Genomic DNA, 22282 nt, shown 5'->3' on the forward strand with positions numbered 1-22282 from the left:
CAAAGTCGGTCACCAGGAACCACCTTATTGGATTGTTTGCCAAGCTATTCTGAGAGTGAAAAGGAAAAAAAACATTAAATGCATTTTGCCTAGTTTAGCCAAAATTCATAGGATGAAAGAACTGGTGAGAATTTGGGGAGCTGGTGACATTTTCTGCCGACAGATAAGTGTTTCTGAAACTATCTGGGTGCTGAGTCTCTGCTCTGGGAACACCTCACCCTAGGGAACTGTTTCTGTTGGGTTTTTAACCCTGAATTCTGAGAACAACAATTTTCCACCTGCTTGTGTCACTTTAACGTTGGTAACAATGTCAACAGTGGGTCTGGGAGATCCCCATACATCTGGGCTTAGAATTAAGGGGTGGACAGGGTTCCCAGAGGTGGGAGATGGGGTGGGGTCTGCATTCTAAGTCGGGAGAATTTAGAGGAAGAAAGCTACAAAACAGGAAAGGAGCCAGGCTTACTTGGAAAATCAGAGAGCTCTGATGGCAGTTAGGCCAGACCAACCTGAAAAGTCTATGCAGCTATGAAGAAACTACTCACACCTCTCCATGATCTGAGGTGTGAGTGGTTTCTTCATAGCTGCATAGCTGCCTTCTCCAAAGAATCCCTGGAACCTGATCTGTGGCATCTCCGCATCTCTGCTCACCTACCCAGAATCCACACTGCCAGCCCCGAGCTCGGGTAACGTTTGCCTCTCCTTCTATAGAGCTGTCCTGCTGCCACCAAACTCCTCTTAACCACACACACCATACATACAAAATCACTCACTGCTGCACAGAAAAACACAATCCTGCAGACACAGGCACACATTCATCAGCATACAGGTGAGCACATACATGCACCACGCACATGCATGCACACCTCACAGGCATGTCAGGACGCACCTACAAACACACAGCACCACATGCACCAGCCCGTGCCCACAGGGGCACAGACACCTGCAAACACCAGAGCACATGGGTAAACACATGCTGGTGTGCACAGTGGCAGCACCCACACTGGCCTACAACCCCTGGCACTCGGGCTCAGGCTCTTCCTGTAATGGGTCACCTAGCTCAGCTGCCTTCTCCCTGCAACAGGCTGCTCTGGCCAGTCAATCTCCCAGGAAAACAGGCTACAACCTGCACCGCTCCCCACCCCAGTCTGTCTTTTCTACTTTTTCCCCTATCATTCTTCTCTTCCATTCTCCACCATCACGCCCAGCCCAGATGACAAAAGGGCAGGTCATTCACATTCTATCTTGGAGCCAGTATAATTTTGCATGGTGGGGAATTTGCAAAACACAAGAAGACATAGCAGACTCTAGTATCTACAGCAAAAGAGGGGAGTAGGGGTTTGTTAATCTTAAATGGTGATGTTGGTTTCCATTCTGAGCTCTCCTCCCCACCCACCATGGCTTGGCAAAGGCAGCAGCACCTACAGCCCATCACAGACATCCTGCTGCAGCACTTGAATCCTTCCCCTCTTCCTAGCCCTCCTCTCAGCCAGCTTTGGGGGTCGCCACGCTAAGAGTCTCAGATATTCGCATCTCCAGCTGTTGAATGCTTTGTGCATTTGCTCTGAGCACCAGCAAACCATCTTTTGCTTTGCTCTAATCAACAGCACAAGAATTTGCACTCCTTCGAGCCTGCAGGTGAACCCCAGGCTAAAATGTGACATAAATAATTGTGAACAGATTACAGACATTGTCATTCAAAGATCACTCTCCCAGTCCTGGAGGAGTTAGTGAAAAAACAAATCTCAATTCAGAGTGTGTGTGTAACAGTGTGCTGTTCTTTTAGAGAATCTCATACACATAAAACCTTTCACACTGTATGGAGATCATTCTTACCAAGCAGATTAATTACAGACAATTTATGTAGGGCAAAACCTCTCAAATATGATTTAATTTACATTTTACTTCTAACCTCTGCATAAGGTGAGGCTGTGGGGGTGCGCACCTGCACACGCAGGAGTGTGTCCAACTGCAAATTGAGGCCCGTTCCTCTCAGGAAGTTCCAAAATAGATACATTTTCTGAGAGTAAAATGGATACCATGGATTTATCAGATTCAGAGAAAAAGTTCTACTTTTAGAACCATAATAATATGTCCTAGAAAAACTTACAGTTCTATATTAATTACCTAATATTCATACTCAGCAGAAAATGTATATTAAATGAAAATATTCAGCGTCAAAATTATTTTTACCTCAAAAATTGAGAGGAAAATAGTACTAAGTGCTTAGTCAGGGGAATATCTGCAAAGTCGGCTTCAGAGTTGGGTCTTTGGGTGCATGACGGTGCGTGACCCGGGCGAGCGGCCGCACAGTGTTTGAGGAACAGGCCCTGATCGAGGGCTCCCAGAAACTGTGCTAGCAGCCCGGTTCTACCCAGGCAAGTCACCAGACCTAGAAGCCCCACTTTCCTCATTCATGAGAAGAGATAGATCCTGCTACTTCTTCTGTTACTTGCCATAGGATGGTTATGAGGGTTCAATAAATAAAGGCACGGACACGCATTTTGCAACTCAAAAGGGATGGCGGCACTCAGAGAGCGGGCGGTCTGGACTGGCAAGGGTCCTGCCTGTCTTTGTTCTAATGCTTTCTATTTATTTATTTTTCTCCTGGAGCCTGAAAATTAGTTGCTGAGTAGCACAAATCCTAACAGGCAAGCAAAGTGGACAGTGAAAACGCCTCACATTTTCACCACTGCAATTTGGCTGCTTCAGGCAGTACTTCGCTTTCTCAGCCCTTGGGCGGCCCCCAATAAACCTGCAGCCGATGCGCAAGCAGAAGGGACGGTCCAGAAATGCTGGACTTCGTCCTTGGATTTTTCACAGCAGAGGCTCCTTAGAACGTCAAAAATATTGCGATAAGTTGAGAGCCCAGATTTTAAAAGTATTTGGAGAGGCAAGGAAGAAGGAAGCTCAGACTCTGAATTCTGACAGCCAATACCTGTGGGGTGGGGAAAGGATCAGGGGCTAAGACATTTAAAACTTTAATGTCATTTTAACGTCCTTTAAAACTTTGCCATTTCAAGACCACACACAATTCATTTTGTAGTTAAAAGGGATGCTCAACTCTGTCATCATTTCTCATCTCACAGATGCTAAAACTAAAGCCTAGGGAGACTTTTCTGCCCCAGTATACGCTGCACTGTCATGGCAGAGGAAGACAACAAGCATGTCAGTCCAGTGTTCCCCTTTACTGCGCTGGGCACATGACACTCTATCTTGCAGATTGGAAAACGGAGGCGCCCATGCTAACGGTTCTGGCTTTCCAAGCGCCTTTCGTGTCTAGGCACTTCCGAGTCAGACCTCCACTCCAGTTCCCTGTGGGAGGAGGCACCACTGCCGCCATCTCGCAGAGGAAGAGCAGGGTTCCGAGGTGGGGAGGGGAAGGCCGCCCCAGAGCCTCGTCTGTCTCCACCGTAGTGCCTGCTCCAGAGAAGACACAAAGGCTTGGAGCTGGCCCCAGAGAGTTAGAGAAACATTTTCTTTCCTTGATGGGATTGTTTTCAACAGAAGTCTAGAGTATCCTGCGACATGCTGTTTTACTTTAACCCATTCTTTCAATTGCCATTCCTGGATTTGCCCAAGGAATAACAAAAGCTACATATGTAAAGATTTTCTTGTAGGATTAGCTAGAATAACAAAAATTCTAAATAGTCCACATGTTCAACAATAAGGAAATAGTGAAGAAAAGACGATGCATGGACGCTATGGAAGCTTACATCGCAATTAAAAACAATCACGAAGGCTAAACAGGAAAACAATGCTTATAATAAAATACGAAGAAAAAAAGCATTTGAAAGTGTTTTTTATGGTAACTGTAAAAAGATGTGTACACACTTGTAAAAAATGTTGTATTGGAATATAAAGAAGTGAAAATGCAATATTATTGGGTTGGCTTGTTAGGAATTTTGAAAAAAATTTAACTTCCTTCAATGATTTTTATGATATCTTTATTAAAATATCTCAAACTAAGAGAAGAGAAAAATGTTGGCTACCTGAAATATTATTTAGTAACCTGGATCAAACCAGACTAATAGTAAGTATCTTGCTTTTTTTTTTTTCTTTCCATATTTTCAAGACACTGGGTGATTGGATACTGTGATTTATACTATAATCTAGTATTTTTTTCCTTGATGCCTTCCATTCATTTATCTTCGTTCACTAGTTAACAATCTCCAACAGTTTTAGCTTTGTTTATTTTCTGCCTTTCTCTAGTATTAAAGCCTAATCAGAAAAAAAGCGTATTTCTTTATTTTTAGTTATAATGTTATTTGCATCATATGAAATTATATTTTTTGTAGGTCTGAAATAAACAAATAGTGGAAATTTCATATGGTCCAACCAGAAAATTTTTATAACAGCAGGATTTTTATCTTAAACCATCCTTGCAACTCATTTCAAGTAATTCTAATCACTCAAACTGCCCTGTCCCCTCCACCGGTTTAATTTCTGTTTTTTGTTTTGTTTTTTAAATTGTTTGATACTGTGTTCTCTAAAGGTCTAAATAATGCCAATTCAACATACCCTCCAAATAAACCATTCAAGTTAATGTAATCATATGAAAACATCTAGATTTCCTTCATTCACTCACCTTTTAATTCATTCAACAATTCTTATTTTATTTATTTTTTGAGATGGAGTCTTGCTCTGTCACCCAGGCTGGAGTGCAGTGGTGCGATTTCGGCTCACTGCAACCTCTGCCTCCTGGCTTCAAATGATTGTCCTGCCTCAGCCTCCTGAGTAGCTGAGACTACAGGTGCTTGCCACCACACCCAGTTAATTTTTTGCATTTTTTTAGTGGAGATGGGGTTTCACTATGTCAGCCAGGCTGGTCTCGAATTCCTGATCTCAGGTGATCCACCAGCCTTGGCCCCCCAAAGTGCATTCAACAATTCTTATTGATACTTATTGCATATTGACTCTGCTCCAGGTACCATGCTAACCGCTGGGTAGAGCTGTGAGCGTGACAGGGGCGTCTTTGTTTTCAGGGAACTTAAAGTTGTTTTTTTAGACCGGAAGACAGATTATGTACATGCATTCACTAAAGCAATCATTTGGTTTCAATTAACAGGTAAATGACCAGTTTAATTTTTTTTAAACCAAATTGAATGTTTGTTCAAATTGACTAACAAACACCATCACTTTAGTGTTAATTAAAATTAGCTTTGGCCCAAGCAGAGCTAAGAAATTTATTCTGAACTATTTCCAGTATTTATTAAGTCAATTAGCTGACCTATGTAGGTCCTAAGCCTTAGATAAATAAGGCTTGGGAGAAAGGGATTCCCAAAGCATGTGTTTGGACAACTCTAATCTAAGAGACTTCCCTCAGGGCATCTGGACCCTTCTAAATAACGCACAAGACACAATGCTGGGCGACTTTTGACTGGAAAAGTGTAAATCCAATAACAATTAAATCAGTTTTTTTAAAGAACAAAAGCAAAAAAATCCAAAGAATTTAAAAATGAATACAGCAGTGTCATTCACCTAAGCCAGAGTCCCCAGGGCCGTTTCTGGGGGGATGCTTAGCAGCAGCAGCAGATGTGATATCTAGGCTAGTAAGCCTGAGAAATGCTAAAATAGAAAAGTTAAGTAGCTCATTTGGGTGAGCAGAGCTAGGTGACTGGAAGGCGAAACAATCTGGTGGTGAAGATGCCACTGATGAAAAGTGTGTGCTCGTATCACTTAAAAGCTTGCTTCACGTTTGCCTCCAAGCAATTTCAGCAAAGACTTAGTGTTCAAGAAGTTTGCATTTAGATACTCAGTTGCCCTCACCCACACTAGCCCTTTGGCTCAGAACCTAGGTGGCCACCCCAACCAATGATGACTGGATGGATTTTGTTTCTAATTCCTTTCTTAGTTTCTGATTCCTTTCAAAGTGAGACTTTGAAAAACTTTTTTCTATTAGCCTTATCTAAAATAGCTAAAATGTCAGTCTCCACAGAGGAGAAAAGTAAATGGCACTGAGAAGCGAAAAACCCAGCCAATGTGTAGTTTTCTCCCCTTCCCCCGATTTCTGAAAATGGGGCACAGCCCCCATCTTGTATATATATTTTTTCAGACGTGTTTTTACTTCAGGAGAATATTCCCCTGCAGAGTAAGTATCTTTAAAAAATGAAAACGGTGGACGTAATAGTCATCTTATGGCCAGCCAGAGCTCTGCTCTTTGTTCCCCATCGGGCCTACCCCTGGGATCATTGCTGTTTCTGTGTTGGTATGGGTGTGCCCAGAAGTCAGAAGAGTGCTGAGGTGGATTTCAGCAGATGGAGAGAATGCCCAATGCTGCTTTACAATGCAGTGACGGCAAATTAAGAATCCCAGCCATGGGTTTCCATCTCCTGCTTTTGGGTTTTGAAAACAAGAAGACTGTCCAAGACGTAATAATAGTAATAGTCAATTCAATTTTTTCTTGTTGGCTGTCTACTACGTATCGGGCACATTGCATTACTTCTCATCTTCACATTTCTGCAAAGAAGATATTATATAATTCTTTCTTTAGAGGTGAGAAAACTGAGGCTCAGAGAGGTTAAGTAACTTTTCTAAGGTTGCACAGCTAGGAGGCGGCAGTGCTGTGACACCACCTGAGATTAGCCGGGCTCACTCCACCTCATCCAGTCACCTTCCTAAAAGCAGAGCCGCTCACAAGCCTGGAAGCTTTGCATTTCCCAAGGCTGCCTGTCAGAGCTGCATCTCCTCACTGATAAAAGACAAAGGTCACGCTGACCGCCGGGTGCAAGCTTGGCTACTGCAGAGGAGGGAGCTAGAGGCACTGAGGGCGCTGGAGGAAAAAGTGTGCCCATGCCACTAGGCACACCATCTTAGGTTCTTCCGGCCTCAAGCCCTGGTGACCGTCTTGGTAGATTCTCTCTCAGGGAGGCCTCCTCATTTGGACAGACCAGGTCATCATTTGCTTTGATCCTGATAATCTGGGCATTTCCAAAGAAATGCAAATATAACAGCTTAGTAAAAAGTAGACATTTTAAAGAGGTGTAAGTGATGTGCCGCTTAACTGAGCAAGAAGAGAGAGAAGACCGGACTGAAATTCTGTGAGCAGCCTTTCCTCCGGGGAGACTGCGGAGGTGTCCCCTCGGGCAGCGCGAGCGCCATCGCAGCCCTCGGTGCCGCCGCCTCTCTGAGTCACGCCTTGCCTTACTGTACCTCGTTTCTTGGCTAGGACACTTGGAGAAACTTTTGTCTGTTAGCCTTATCTAAAAGAGCTAAAATGTCAGTCTCCACAGAGGCAAAGTAAGTGGCACTGAGAAGCGAAAAATCCAGCCAATGTACAGTGTCTCCTCCTGTCCCCTGTTTGTGGAAATGGGGCATGGGCCCCCATCTTGTCTGCTGGGTGGGGTTCTGTTTACCACTCTTGGCAGCCACCGTCACCCAGCAGCCTTTCATTTTTCTCTGTAACTTCATTTTGCCCCTACCTTGGTCTCTCCAAGCCGAACACAAACGGACTAGTGAGGAAACTGCGGGTAAAGGCCCTGAAACAGTACATGATCTCCCTGGTGCGGTGTCCCAAGCCTGAAGCCCAGAGCTAGAGCTTTTGCCCCGACCGTCTCCCCTGAAGTCACTAAACTCCAGCTGTTCTGGGTCCCCTTGTCCCCAGCACATCAGCATGGGCTGCTCTGAGCGAGCTTGGGCACCCTCGCCCCACCACACGGTGTGTGTGACTCAGACCCCACAAGGCTCTTCTGAGAAAACAGCTGTGACCTGGTAGAAACCCCTGAGGCTGCACAGGCCTCAGAACGCCCGGGGCGCTGGCCACGGCTGTGCCCCACTCCCTGGTGGGAGCAGAAGTGCCCATGGCTTCTCACGACCTCTCAACAGGGCCCCTGAACAAACTCCCATGCTGAGGTGGGCTGCCAGGAGCGTCAGGTGGGCCGAGGACATTTGCTTGTTCCACCTTCCCTGTTTCTTTAAATCGAAATTCAGCTGGCCCCGCTTCCCAGGAAGATGCCACAAGGCCAATGCCCCTGAGCAGTTTGTCTAGTCCTCTTTTCACCGCTTTTCTTCCTCATTACCTGGGCTAGACATGATGGTGGAAGCTAAAGGCTTGCAGCAAAGCGAGGCTCCCACCAACGGGAATGAGGTAAGGAGGGAGCCCGCTTGTTGGCTGGGCGCTGCTCGTGGTGGTGACTTAACCGGGTACATCCTCTCATCTGCCCGTGTTCTGCCAACGCCTGGCCCTCTGGCTGGGCTAGAAGGCCACCTGAGGGGCGGGTTGGGGTGAGTCACGGAGCCCGGGATGCTGCGTCACCCGCATCACCCGGCAGCCCCAGGCGGTGGGGCAGGGGACAGCCATGACAGGGCTGAGTCTAGACACGGACCCTTGGCCGTGAGGCGGCAGAGGCACCGCGGAGGCTGCCGCCAGGTGCTTCCTGCCCGTGCCCCTTTCCTCCTTGATCACCCCCACTCAGTCTCTGGCCCACTGGGGTGTTCCAGGCCATGACCCTGACTGACCAGTGAAACCTTCTTTATTGGCAAAGGAAGAAAGAAAGGGGCTGAGTGACGGAGCCAGCCAGAGGATGAAAGAAGCCATAGAGGTTAGAACGTCGCAGCGCGAGACATGGCCTGGCTGACATTTTCCCATCCTATCCAGCTTCGGTGAAATACTCCTCTCCGTTTCTCCACCCTGGGCCTGCCTTGATTGCTCTCTTGCTTCCTTCTTTCTTCCTCTCTTATCACGGGGAAAATCTGTACCTGGCGGAGCCGCATCTTCTAGAAGCTGGCTCTGAACTCATGCCCAACTCCGCAGTGACCGAGCAGATGCCAGAACCTGGCCAGACCCCTCACTGCTCACTTGCCCATGGATTTGAGGAGGGCGGGATTGGAAGACGACCCCAGCCCCTTCCCATGCTCCACTCCCACCCCACACCCACACACGCACAAAGAGTTTCTAGAAGTTCCCTGCCGTGGACACATCGGCCTTACCTGTAATCGGGAGCTGTGCCTGCAGGATGGCCGCGGTGACAAGCGCCTTCCACTTCATTTTGTCCTTTCCCTCAGAAAGAGGCTGGGAGGCAGAGGCTGAAGCAGTGGTGGCCGGGACGATGAAGAGGAGAAGAGTCTCTGCTGGCTTTATTGGCCTGCTGCCTCCCCAGGAAGTGGAGGACTGTGGGGCCTTTGAGGCCAAGAAACTCGCACTCCCTCTTTCGGTTCACAGGCAGGAAGCCCTGGAGGTCTGAGGGTTTGGGGCGTGTCTATGTATGTGTATGTATCTGTCTGTCTGAATTTTGCTTTTTCTCTCATTTGACCATTGTTTTAATGTTCTTCTTTTTTTTTTTTTTAATAATTCTTATCCAATTTCTATCTTGATTGATAAAGTCTGTCTCTAGGCAAATATAAGTTCTCAATGGATTTAAGAATGTTTGCCCTTTTCCTAGACCCTCAAATATTTTATGGAGGTTGGTAAAATGCCAAAGCCCTGGATTGAGAGTCAGGCGAAATGTAGAGACAGATGCCTTGGGCTTTAGTGATATCTCTACCTACCACCTACTTGCTGTGTGGGCTTCAATCAGCCGCTCAACATCTCTAGACTTCAGCCTTCTTATCTATAGAGCGAACAGCTGGAGTAGACCTGGGGTTGCAGATCTGAACTTGGCCTGAATTTGGATCATAGAATAGTTTGAAATACTGTAGCTCACATAGTATTTTTGACATTTTTGTTAGTTGTCAACATTTAAACATCAGAGTAATTTACAATAATAAAACATTAAAACCTAGATATAAACTTCATCTAAAAATTGTAATGTGTCTATATGAGACAAACTTAAAAACATTGCTGAAGAACACTGAAAGGTCTTCAGTAAATGGAAAGGCATACCTTTCTTTGTTAGAAAGCTCCCTTTTAAGGAATTAAATTATCCCTTAGTTAATCAATTGATTTAATTGAAAATGCCAACAAAAGGTTTTAGAACAAGATAAGCTGATTCCAAAATTGATATGAAAAAAATTAATGTACAAGAATAGCCAAGACTCCAAAGTCACAGCAACCCAATATAAAATCAATAAATTGTACTTCATCAAAATTAAAAGTTTTTGTGCATCAAAGGACACTATGAAGAAAATGAGTTCTGCAAATCACCGAATACCTCTAAGTGATGGAAACAGCATTCCAGTCATCGGACTTGGTACCTACTCAGAGTGTAAGTTGACCCCTCAGGGGCCTTTGACTTACTCAAGGTCAAAGAGCAAGTAGGTGGTAGGCAGAGCTGTCACTAAAGCCCAAGTAGTCTGTCTCTACATTTAGTCTGAATCCATCAGTGAAGGTTGTCATCGACATGGAGTGCTGACACACTGATGAAGCCTGCATCTACCAAAATGAAGACAAAGTCGCAGAGGCCATTGGGGGAAATAACAGAAGGAAAAATGCAGAGGAAGGATATCTTCTACCATGGAATTTATGGGCTACAAATATGACCGAGAGCTGGTCTCCCAAGCCTAGGGAGGAAGCTGAAGGTCCTCCAGCTAGATTGCGTGGATCATTGAAATACTCAATACTCTCTTAAGCCAGGAGATGAAATCTATCCTATAGGTGAGAATGGCAAATGGTTACATCACAAGTCAAATCTGTGTGCCACTTGGGAGACTTTGGAAGCGTGCAAAGATGCTGGCTTGGTGAAATCCCTCCGAGTATCCAGTTTTAACAGCAGGCCAGCTGGAGCTCATCCTGAGCAACCCAGGACTCAAACCCAGGCCAGTCAGCAACCAGGGTGAATGCCACCCATATTTCACCCAGCCAAAACTCTTGAAATTTTGCCAACAACATGACATTGTCATGATTGCCTATAGCCCTTTGGGGACCACTAGGAATCCAACCTGGGTGAATATGTCTTCTCTACCTTTGTTAAAGGATGCACTTCTAAAAAGGTGCAATAAGATGATAGCTGAAGTTGTTTTGCATTTCAACATCCATCAAGGAGTAGTTGCCATTCCTAAAAGCTTCAGTCCTGAAACGATCAAGGAAAACCTTCAGGTCTTTGACTTTTCTGCACTAAATGAAGGACATTGAAACCTGGAATAAAATGTCCACTTCGTGGAAATGCTTATGTGCTGTGATCATCCCAAATACCCATGTCTTGATGAATCCTGACTTCAGGGAGTTCTTGAGAAGATTCTTCCGTCCCATGTGTGGAGGACCTTGGGGTGCATAGTTCCCCATGGACATGGAAATGAAAGAGGTTTTATTATCTTCAAAGTGGTGATGGAAACATGCTTAACTTTTCTGTAGTGTAAATGACTTTGACTCACCCATTTTAAAAAATAATGTTTAAATCTGTTAAAATAATTCTTAGGAAATTATGATCTAATATTTTATTAGATAAATGTCTTCTGGGTTCCAGAACAAAACAAAACAAAACAAAAAAAAATTCCATTAGTCTCCAGAAAAGACTTGAAAGGCAACAGTGACAAGTAACTCATGAATATGGGTAGTTCCATTGGTAGTCTGAGTTCTTTAGCGGACAGCAAAGACAGCAGAGGGCCCCTATGGGCCAGGATGCTGGCAGTGGTCTTGAGGACTTCAACCACTGACTGCGATACAGACACAGCCAAGATAAGACCAGACATGCATTATTAACAAGAAAGTGATTTGCTGCACCTTGAGTGGGGAGAGAGCTAAGTGTAGAAATGTCTTAAAATAGTCAGTTAAACACCACAGTGATCAACGAAGCCATAATGATTCTGTTGTTGTTTGTTTCTATCCAATGATTTAGCTTTCACTCAGCTTGAAGGATGCATACTTGCTGGTTCTCTTTTGTAGCCTCAAAGGGTCTGAGTTTCAACATAACTAGTGGTCCATACTTGCATTGTCTTATATTCAGTCTTGCCACATTGATCATAGAACCACCATAATGTGAAGTGGCTTGGAACAACCAACATACATAAATAAAACTCTGCATCATAAAATATTCCAAAGATGGCTATTGTAAAAGGGGACATTTTATCAGGAGACTTTATGAGACATATGGAAATAAGAGGCTTTATAAAATTACATGCTTAAGGCTTTAAGAGTGTTATTGGGATAGCTATGCGAATTTTGAGAAATAGGAGGTTCAAAAGAATACTGGTAATTTTACTGTATGCAAATTTTTAAAGAGAATAAAATTATTAGAACTCAGCAACAGATATGTACCTATTTTCAGTTCAACTACAGGAATATATTTTATTCATTTATGTTAGATCACCCTCACAGGGTAAGAGAGTTCTTCAAAAATTATGCTTTTCCAAAACTGATTGCTTACAGATAATCTTCAATTACCTGTGCACGTACATTTCTGAGAAAGTATGACTTAAAAACTTAATCTATACTGATTGTTTTCACTGATTCCGACGTTAATACTTACAACGCCTGTCCTCTAGAAAATATTTTGGTCACAAGAAATTATAAAGTATGATGACAAAGAAAGACGAAAGAAAGAAAGAACGAAGAAAGTGAAAAAACCCAAACCACAGAAGGAAAGAAAATATTTGTGAATAGACTGATAAAGGTCTAGGATTCAGAATATATAAATAACCCTTATGACTCAACAATAAAAAACATAACCCAATTAAAAATTGACCAAAGATTTAAATAGACTTTTCTCCAAAGAAGACATACAAATGGCCAATTAGCACATGAAAAGATGTACAACATCATTAGTCATTAGGGAAATACACATCAAAACCGCACTGAGACGCCACTTCTCACCCACTAGGATAGCTAAAATAAGAAAGACAGACAGTACAAGTGTTGATAAGGATGTGGAGAAACTGGAATTCTCATACACTGCTTGTGGGTTACATAAATGCTGAAGCCCTTGTGAAAAACAGTTTGGGAGTTCCTCAAAAAGTTAAACATAGTATTGTGGGACCCAGCAATTCTACCCTAGGTATATACACCCAAGAGAATCGGAAACATAGGCTCACACAAAAACTAGTAAAGGAGTGTTCATAGCAGCATTATTCATAATAGCCCTAAACTGGAAATAATTAAAATGGCCACAACTGAGGAATGGATAAACAAATGTGCTATATCCAAATAATGAAATATGACTCGGCCATCAAAAACAATGAAGCACTGTTACATGCTGCAACTTGAATGGCCCTTGAAAACATTATGCTAAGTGGAAGAAGCCAGGCACAAAAGGTTACATATTATATGATTCAATTTATATGAAGTGTCCAGAATAAGCAAACTCATAGAGACAGAACACAGGTCAGCAGTGGCCAGGGGATGGGGAGAGTGAGGAATTGAAACTAAATGCTAATAGCTATGAGGGTTTCTTTGAGACGATGAAAATGTTCTAGAATTGGACAGTGGTGGTGGTGTGCAACAGAGTGAATATACTAAAAACTATTGAAGTATAGACTTTAAAAGGATACATTTTGTGTTATATGAATTACATCTCGATACAAAAATAATGCTAAAACAAACACAAGAAATAGGAACATTCTTGCAAAGAAGAGTAAAGAGAGTGAAATAACCCTGCCAGATATCATGCACTAAAAGGCACACAATTATCATACAGTACTTAGGGTACTATAGACAAACATATATGGTCAATTGGTTTTCAATAAGTGTACAAAAAAATCAGCAGGAAATGGTAGTCATTTCAACAAATGGTGGCAGAACAACTGGATGTCTGTATGAAAAAGAAATACTGACCCTCAGTTCATACCATACACAAAACTTAGCTAAAATGGTTCATAGACCTAAGTGTAGAACCCAAAACTATAAAATTTCTGGAATAAAACATAGGAGAAAAATATTTGTGATAGAACACAAAAAGTAAAAACCATAAAAGAAAAAAAATTTGTAAACTGGACTTCATCAAAATTAAAAGCTTTTACTTTAGTTCATTGAAAGACACCATTAGGAAAATGAAAAAAAAGCCATCAACTTTGGCCGGGCGCAGTGGCTCAAGCCTGTAATCCCAGCACTTTGGGAGGCCGAGGCGGGTGGATCACGAGGTCAAGAGATCGAGGCCATCCTGGTCAACATGGTGAAACCCCGTCTCTACTAAAAATGCAAAACATTAGCTGGGCATGGTGGCACGTGCCTGTAATCCCAGCTACTCAGGAGGTTGAGGCAGGAGAATTGCCTGAACCCGGGAGGCGGAGGTTGCGGTGAGCCGAGATCGCGCCATTGCACTCCAGCCTGGGTAACAAGAGCGAAACTCCGTCTCAAAAAATAAAAAAAAAAAAAGCCATCAACTAGAATAAATTATTTGCAAACATGTATGTCATACAGAGGACTTACATCCAGAATATGTAAAGAACGGTTTTAACTCAATAGTAAGGTAATCAACTCAATAAGAAAATGGACACGAGGTTTGAATAGACAATTCCCAAAAGAAGATGAATGAGTGGCCAATAAGCATATGAAAAGATGCTAAACATCATTAATAATTAAAGAAAAAACCAAATTAAAACCACAATGAAATACCACTACATACCTGTTAGTATGGCTAAAATTAAATAACTGGCTATTATCAAGTGTTGCCCAGGATATGAAAGAACTGAAACTCTCACACACTGATGGGGGGAATGTAAAATGGTACAACCATTTCTGAAAGATTTGGCAATTTCTTTAGAAAGTTAAACATACACTCACCACATGATTCAGCCATTGCACTCATGTATCTAATCAAGAGAAATACATATAGATATATATATTTCAATATATATATGGACATATATATACATCCATACAATGTTGTACATCAACATTCATAGCAGCTTTATTTGTAATAAACTAATGGAAAACTACCCAAATATTCATCAACAAGTGAATTGATAAACTAATTATAGTATATCTATTCAATGAAATAATACTGAACAATAAAAAGAAATAAACTACTAGTGCATACAACATGGGTGAATCTCAAAATCAATATGCTGAGTTAAAGAAGCCAGGCAAAAAGAGTACATATTGAAAGATTCTACTTATGGAAAATTCTACAAACTCTAAACTAATCTGTTGTAACATTTCAAACTACAAACTAAGAAAAGGTACTTGCAGCACTGTGGCAAAGGGCTTAGTTCCTTAATATATAAAGAACACCTAAACATTATTCAGTTTTAGCAAATAATTTTTGAGTGTCCACCAGACGCTAAGTACTGTACTATACACTGAAGATATAAGTGGGAGTTAAACAGGCAGAATCCTTGCCCTTGTGATATGTTCAAGCTGACGGGAGTCTAAAACATCATTAGAAAAATGAACAAAGGACTTGAATGGAAAGTTCATTTTTTAAAAAAGTAACACACGGCTTTCAAATGAATGAAAAATTACCAAAATCACTCATAGTAGGAAAAAATCAGAATTAAAATTACAACAAATACTCTTCCTTACATATCAGATTGCTATCAACTTCTCCACTGAGTTCCGTCTTCCTTTGCTTCCCAAGGACATTGCCCCAGGAATTCTCTCTTTTCTCTCTGGCATGTCAGTATTTTCCTCTAAACTGGATCATTCCCATCAGTATACAAGCATGTTATTTCTCTCATCTTAAAAAACTCAAAGATTTATATAGCATTTGCACATGGAACTGGCCATATTTCTTATTGCTTTAGGAATCCAGCTTCCACACAAAGAAGCTCGTTTTAACCTGCTGGAGACACGTGGCGCAGCTGACAGCCAGCACTGACTTCCAGACGTGTAAGGCTCTCTTACATCCTCCAGACCCAGCTGAACCAACAGAGGGCTGCAGCCACATGAGTGACACCAGGAGAGACCGGACAAAGCGCTGTCTGAGTCCAGCCCAAGTTGCTGGCCTACAGAATCATGAACAACTAAAATAGTTGTTGTGCTAAGCCACTGAGTTTGGGAGGACCATGACATACCAAATGATATCTGAAATACTCAACATCCTGTATCAGTCTCAGGAATTGCTCTAATTGGCCCAACTAGGACCATATGCCCACTTTTTGAATTAACCATTGCTTCCAGGGGGTCAAGATGAGATCCGAGCTGCCCCGTGCTGGTTAACAGCCTTAGCAGAATCATTTGTAATAGAAGAAATGGGGAGAAAGGATTCTGGGCACATATAGAACAAAGACTGTCCATGACAGCAAGCCTTGCCCTGGTGTGTGCAGTGGGATGGGGTTGGCAACTAGAACGAGGCTCACACTTTGCAGAGGGGTACACAGGCGAGGGCAGGAGCTGGAGCTGAGGAAGCTAGATAGAACATGATGACCTGCAGCTGTGAGTTTCTCATGGGGGAAGCTCTGGCTCTTCCTCATGATTGAATCCCTACTTCCTGATATATTTTGGTGGGTGCGTGGGTTGGTGGATAGATGCATGGATGGATGGTTGGGTGACTCAGTGAGTGAGTGGCTGGATGGATGAACGGGTAAGCGGGTGGAGAGTAACATGCAGGGTGGTAGGAAGTCCAATGCCAAGTAGAAGGATGCCCCAACTTCCTATCAGAAAGAGCACAGCAAAGGAAATCCAGAAGCTGATGAATGGAGCTTTTAGCTGGAAAAGTTGTCATTGTCATCAGAGAAAAGGGCCTCTGCCACTGAGGGGCTGACTGGAAAATTGGGTAGCATGAAGAAAATGTATAGACAAGGTATAGGGGAAGGGATTGGGGCTCAGGACTGGGACTGAACTGCCGGAAGCCAAATGGCTACAGCTACAGGCAGGAACAATTCAAAGTGTAGGGCCAAGGAGAACACAGGCAGCCATGTGGTAAGAGGAAGCTGTTGGTGCTAAATAAAGTCTCATAATTCTTCAGATAAGCAATTCTGGTGAAGTAATTATTTGAACCTGCCCAGCATCTCTTCCCCCTCCTTTTTTTGGAAGCAACCTCATTTTCCTTGGAGGGGACAGCATATTCCCTCAGTGGAGTGGGATGTGTACCGCTGGCCGGCTCCAGGTGTGGGTGTGGACCCTGTGGCAGCCAGTCAAGTGTCATATCCTGCTGTCTACAAAGGCTGGCTGAGGGAGGACCCATGAGAGCCCTTTTCAAGATTCTTGCCAGAACTCCAGGGAAAGGAGCACCATCTTTCTGTGGAGAATGGTGACCATGGGGAAGTGCAGCCTGGAGCAGTAGAGGTTGTCTATTTCCCACTGGGAGAGAGCCAACACAGAGGGAAGCAGAGCCAGAGACGGGAAGAGAAGGACGGTTCCCATTGCCATCTTGTCAGTTACAGGAGCCAGTAAATACCCCTTTTCACTCTTTGGATTGATTCATTAGAATTTAGTGGGAAAGCTTTGCCTGCACCTAGAGGAGAGGCTGTTCTGAGGTGCCATCATGCTTCAGGTGAGTTGGGTATCTTCCCACAACCGCTTGCTCCCAAGGGGCCCTCCCAGGCTTCAGAGTTCCCTGGGGTTCTTTCTCTACAACAGCCCCTTCTAGGCAACAGGGACTCGACACTGAGCCTCGCAGTTCCCTGGCTTCTGATCATCAGAGAAAGCAGCACAAAAAAGAATGGTCTCTGTCCTTTAGGGTGTCCAGAGGCAGCCTCTCCCAAGACCCCTGTAAGCAGAAGCACTTCCCCAATCCTTAAGCCCCCAGCACATTGACTCAGGCCCTGTGTCCTGCTTCAGCTCACTGGTCCAGGGCTGGCAAGCAGCTGGAGGCCCACGCAGGCTATTCCCCCGCAAAGTACATTTCTGCTGGCAGGATCCCAGCCCAACACCTCGGTGCAGCCTCGTCGCTTCAGCCTCAACCCGAGGCTTCCCCAGTCATATCCTGTGTATCAGCCCCTCCTTTTGTGACTGCAAGCCTTAGCTCACAAGAATCCCTTTGCCTGGCCAGGCACAGTGGCTCATGCCTGTAATCCCAGCACTTTGGGAGGCCGAGGCGGGTAGATCACGAAGTCAGGAGTTCGAGACCAGCCTGGCCAACATAGTAAAAACCTGTTTCTACTAAAAATACAAAAATTAGGTGGGTGTGTTGACAGGCGCCTGAAATCTAAGCTACTCAGGAGGCTGAGGCAGGAGAATCGCTTGATCCAGGAGGTGGAGGTTGCAGTAAGCTGGGACTGCGCCATTGCATTCCAGCCTGGGTGACAGAGCCAGACTCCATCTCAAAAAAAAAAAAAAAAAAAAAAAAAAGAAAGAATCTCTTTGCCTGAAGGCTCTTCTCTCCTTTCCCCATCCGAGGAACTTGCTCTCAGACAAGGCGTAAACATCCCTTCCCTGTGAAGCCGGGCCCACACCTACCAAGCCTGTTAGCTATGTCCATTGCATACCATTTAGTGCTCCATTAAAAAGCACTTGTTACTTTTTTGCCTTGGTTATTTGTTTACATAGATGTTCACATGATGATAATCCAGCCTTTTCAAGAGCATGGATGGGGTCTTATTCATTTTATAATCTATAATGTCCAGTACATAGTTGGTACTTAATATGAGAGAGTGAGAGAGGGACAGAAAGAGAGAGAGAGAGAGACAGAGAACGGTTTCTGACCAGGACACCAGAGAGAGAGAGAGAGAGAGAGAGAGACAGAGAAACGTTTCTGACCAGAACACCAGAGAGAGAGAGAGAGAGAGAGAGAGAGAGACAGAGACAGAGAGCGAGAGAGAGAAACAGAGAACCTTTTCTGACCAGAACACCAGATGGGGCAGACAGCAGCAGGAAACAAAATTTAAATCCTCTCTGGGAAATTCAGTCCCCGGGATTAGAGACCATGTCTTAGGCAACTTGAACAGCCAGAGATGAATGTAGTGCCTGGCACATAGACGGTGCTCCATCAAAATTTACTGAAGGAATGAGGGGGCATGACCCAACTACTGTTATGGAGAGGGGAGAGAGGGGAATGGGTTTGCAAAAAGGCCAAGCATCCCTTTAGTGACAATCCCAGGTAGGACCTGCTTTCTAAGATGCTAAATTTGGGCCAAGCAAGACCCCCTCCTGCCATTCCTGCACATGATCCACATCCTATGGCTTGATCGACTCCTTGGGTTCCATGATTCTTTCATGTCTGACCAAAGCTGGGGGAGGGGGCAGAGCCTAAAGGAGCTCCCACTGGCTGGGAGTAGAGGCTGAGAAACTGGAATATCAGTAACTACGGGTCCTTTTTTTTTTNTTTTTTTGAGACAGGGTCTTACTCTGCTGCCCCAGGCTGGAGTGCAGTGACATGATCACAGCTCACTGCAGCCTCGATCTCCTGGACTCAAACGATCCTTCCACCTCAGCCATCTGAGTATCTAGGACCACAGGCATGTACCACCACACCTAGTTAACATTTTTTTCTGTATTTTTTGTAAAGACAGGCTTTCACCATGTTGCTCAGGCTGGTCTTGAACTCTCGAGCTCCAGTGATCTGCCTGCCTCGGCCTCCCATAGTGCAGGGATTACAGCCTGGAGCCACCACATCCAGGTGCCAGTCTTTATCTGAGCTGAATTTGGCTGACTTTGAGTGTGGCCCAGGATATGACTGCATATACAATGTAATTTCAATTTCTGATCCCTAAAACATATCCTCTTCACTCACCCACTAATATCCACCCAAAAATACATGCTTAGAGAGTCACTCTTTTGGCTAAAATTATAACAATAGCATGTGAGAGCTGGCTCATATCAGCAAATGAGAGCCAACTGTTAAATTTTCAGGATTTTTTCCAGTTGGTTGTTAAATCATTGGTAACTCGAAATTGGCTGTGGTGGGGGCAGACATTACACGTAAAAGTTCATTCTGTACGCCCCAGCACGCCACTGGCTGAACCCTTTCCTTCCATTCAGAAGCAAATGCCCTTGAGAGAGGTATAAAGCGTTATCAGTTATTTATACCTTTGTGTTAAATACTGAGTCACAGACCACTGTTCCAGTTAGATGGGAATTGGAAATTATTTAGTCTAAACTTTACTTAGTAAATGAGAGAATTGAGACCCAGAAAGGTAACACGGCTTATTGAAGATATCGAATTAGCTAGTTTCAGAGTCCAGACTGCATCAGAAGGGCTCAGATTCTTAGTAAATGGGATGCCATAATAGACATTATATACACATATTTACAGGCAACATCTCTTCCTCCCCCATCTGCCATATTAATCCTGGCCAGAGCATGCAGTATAAGTGGGGCTAACCCACCGCCTCTCTGCTCTCAGGTATGGTCACATGACTAGACCTACTCCATCAGGGTATTCCATCCTCCTGGACATTGTAACTGATTAGGGGAAGAACATATCAATGCAGGGATGTTTTTGCAGGTCTGGCATTAAGACCCCATCTTCTAGCAATAGACTCAATTTTGCTTTGAAGAATCAACTATTCTCCATTGATTATAATCTCTTTTTTTTTGAGATGGAGTTTTGCTTTTGTCACCCAGGCTGGAGTGCAGTGGCATGGTCTCGGCTCACTGCAACCTCCACCTCTTGGGTTCAAGCAATTCTCCTGCCTCAGCTTCCCAAGTAGCTGGGATTACAGGCGCCCACCACCATGCCCAGCTAATTTTTGTATTTTTGGTAGAGACCAAGTTTCCTCATGTTGGCCAGGCTGGTCTCAATCCTGACCTCAGGTGATCCACCCACCTCGGCCTCTTAAAGTGCTGGGATTACAGCCATAAACCACCGCACCCGGCCAATTATAATCTCTTGATGAGGCTATCAGGTAATGTCAATCAGCTGTTTTCTCCCTGGAATTTAAATCTTAACAGAATGAAACAAGACCTGGTCATAACCCTTGTTTGTTTCTCATTGGATCCATCCCAGGAGCTGCTCATATTCTGTGGCTATACAAACAGTACTCCGGAAAATTTACTTTTTGCTTAAGTTATCCAGAGCTGATTTCTGCAGCTTGCAACCAAAGGATCCTAACTTACACAGCAGAATTTTTGGAAGTTATGTTAGTTTTCTATTGCTGTATAACAAACCATCATAAATTTAGTGGCTTAAAACAACACATTTATGATCTCACAGTAATGTAGGTCAGAAGTCCCGATACGGCATGGCTGAATTCTCTGTTCAGGAACTTACAAGACTGAAATCGGTGTTGGCTGGGGCAACAGTTCTCATTTGCGGCTCAGGGTCTTCTTCCCAGCTCACTGGTTGTTGGCAGGTTTTATTTCCTCACAGTTATAGGAGTGAGTTGCTATTTTCCTGCTAATGACTGGCCAGGGAGTGCTCTCAGGTCCTAGAAAACACCTGCAGCTCCTTGCTAGTGGCCCCCACAGGCACGTGGATATTTGCTTTCTTCCGGGCCAACCAGAGAGCATCTCTCTGACTTACTCTTCTGAAACCAGCTGGAGAAAATTCTGCTTTTAGAGGATTTGCCTAATCAGGTCAAGCCCACCAGAACATTCTCCCTTTGCCATATAAAACCACGTAAGCTCAGAAATGCCAGCTCATCATATTCACAGGTTCATCCGATGAACACGGAGATTGTACCAGCTGCGTGTAAATCTTGGAGGCCACCTTAGGATCGCATGTCTCACAGAAATGCTATTGGAAAAGAGCTCCCTCCTTCTTCTTCTGGGAGGATAAGGCATGCCTGGTATCCATCTTTTTCACCAGATGGAGGAAGCTTGCCTGGGAATGAAGCCAACACAGAGAAGAGCTGAGCAAGAGGCATAAACACAGGCAGAGCATTTGCCGCATGGTTGAGAGCCTGGATCGTGCCATGCCTAGGTGCCTGCCCCACAGGCTTTTCCATCTCATGAGCCAATACATTTTTTATTAAGTTATTTGACTTTGATTCTGCAACTTGGAATTGAAATGGTCTTGAGTATTACAGATGCTGAAATTGCATGGCTGTTGAAGACATGTTTGGAAACTTCACAGCTGACACAAGTCCACGTTGGTGGGAGGTTTACCTCGTGGGCCCTTCCCCTCAAAAGACTATTTGCCCTTTAAAAAATTAACCACACAATTTTGGGGCTTTTTTAAAGTGAGACATTAAGGAGGAAAAGCACACCTAATGTCCAAACACTCCAGAAAAAAATAAACGAAAGTAAGAGACTGCACAAAGATCTTACATCAAAAGTGATGGTGAAAGATGGCAAAAAATACGCTGGGGCGTGGGTGTGATTAGGGATGGATAGGACGAATGCAGCTGACCCTGGAAAGGCTCAGGGCTTAGGGGCACTGAACCCCACGCAGAAAAAAAATCTGTGTATAACTTTTGATTCTCCAAAAACTTAACTACTAATAGCTTACTGTTGACCATAAGCCTTACCAACAACATAAACAGTCAACTAACACCTATTTTGTACATTGTATACTGTGTTCTTACAGGAAAGTAAGCTAGAACAGAGAGAATATTCTTAAGAATATCATAAGGTAGAGAAAACACATTTACTATTTATTAAGTGGAACACATTTACTATTTACTATTTATAAAGGTCTTTTTTTCTTTCTCTTTT

General features: G+C 43.8%; 1 protein-coding gene and 1 pseudogene across 2 annotated transcripts in view; one reads left to right on the forward strand and one right to left on the reverse strand.

Moving 5' to 3' along the window:
* The window catches only part of CD247 (CD247 molecule), an 83640-nt gene extending 74508 nt beyond the window's left edge, over positions 1-9132 (reverse strand). For both annotated transcript variants that reach the window (XM_017534085.2, XM_017534084.2), the window contains exon 1: positions 8926-9132. In XM_017534085.2, coding sequence (XP_017389574.1) covers positions 8926-8983 — 58 coding nt within the window. In that variant the 5' untranslated portion in view covers positions 8984-9132. The remainder of the gene's footprint in view (positions 1-8925) is intronic.
* A 160-nt stretch (positions 9133-9292) lies between these two features.
* LOC108308317 lies at positions 9293-11452 on the forward strand (annotated as a pseudogene).
* Positions 11453-22282: the final 10830 nt, after the last annotated feature.

Source organism: Cebus imitator, unplaced genomic scaffold, assembly GCF_001604975.1.
Source record: "Cebus imitator isolate Cc_AM_T3 unplaced genomic scaffold, Cebus_imitator-1.0 Scaffold84, whole genome shotgun sequence".
In the NCBI taxonomy this organism is placed as follows: Eukaryota; Metazoa; Chordata; class Mammalia; order Primates; family Cebidae; genus Cebus; species Cebus imitator.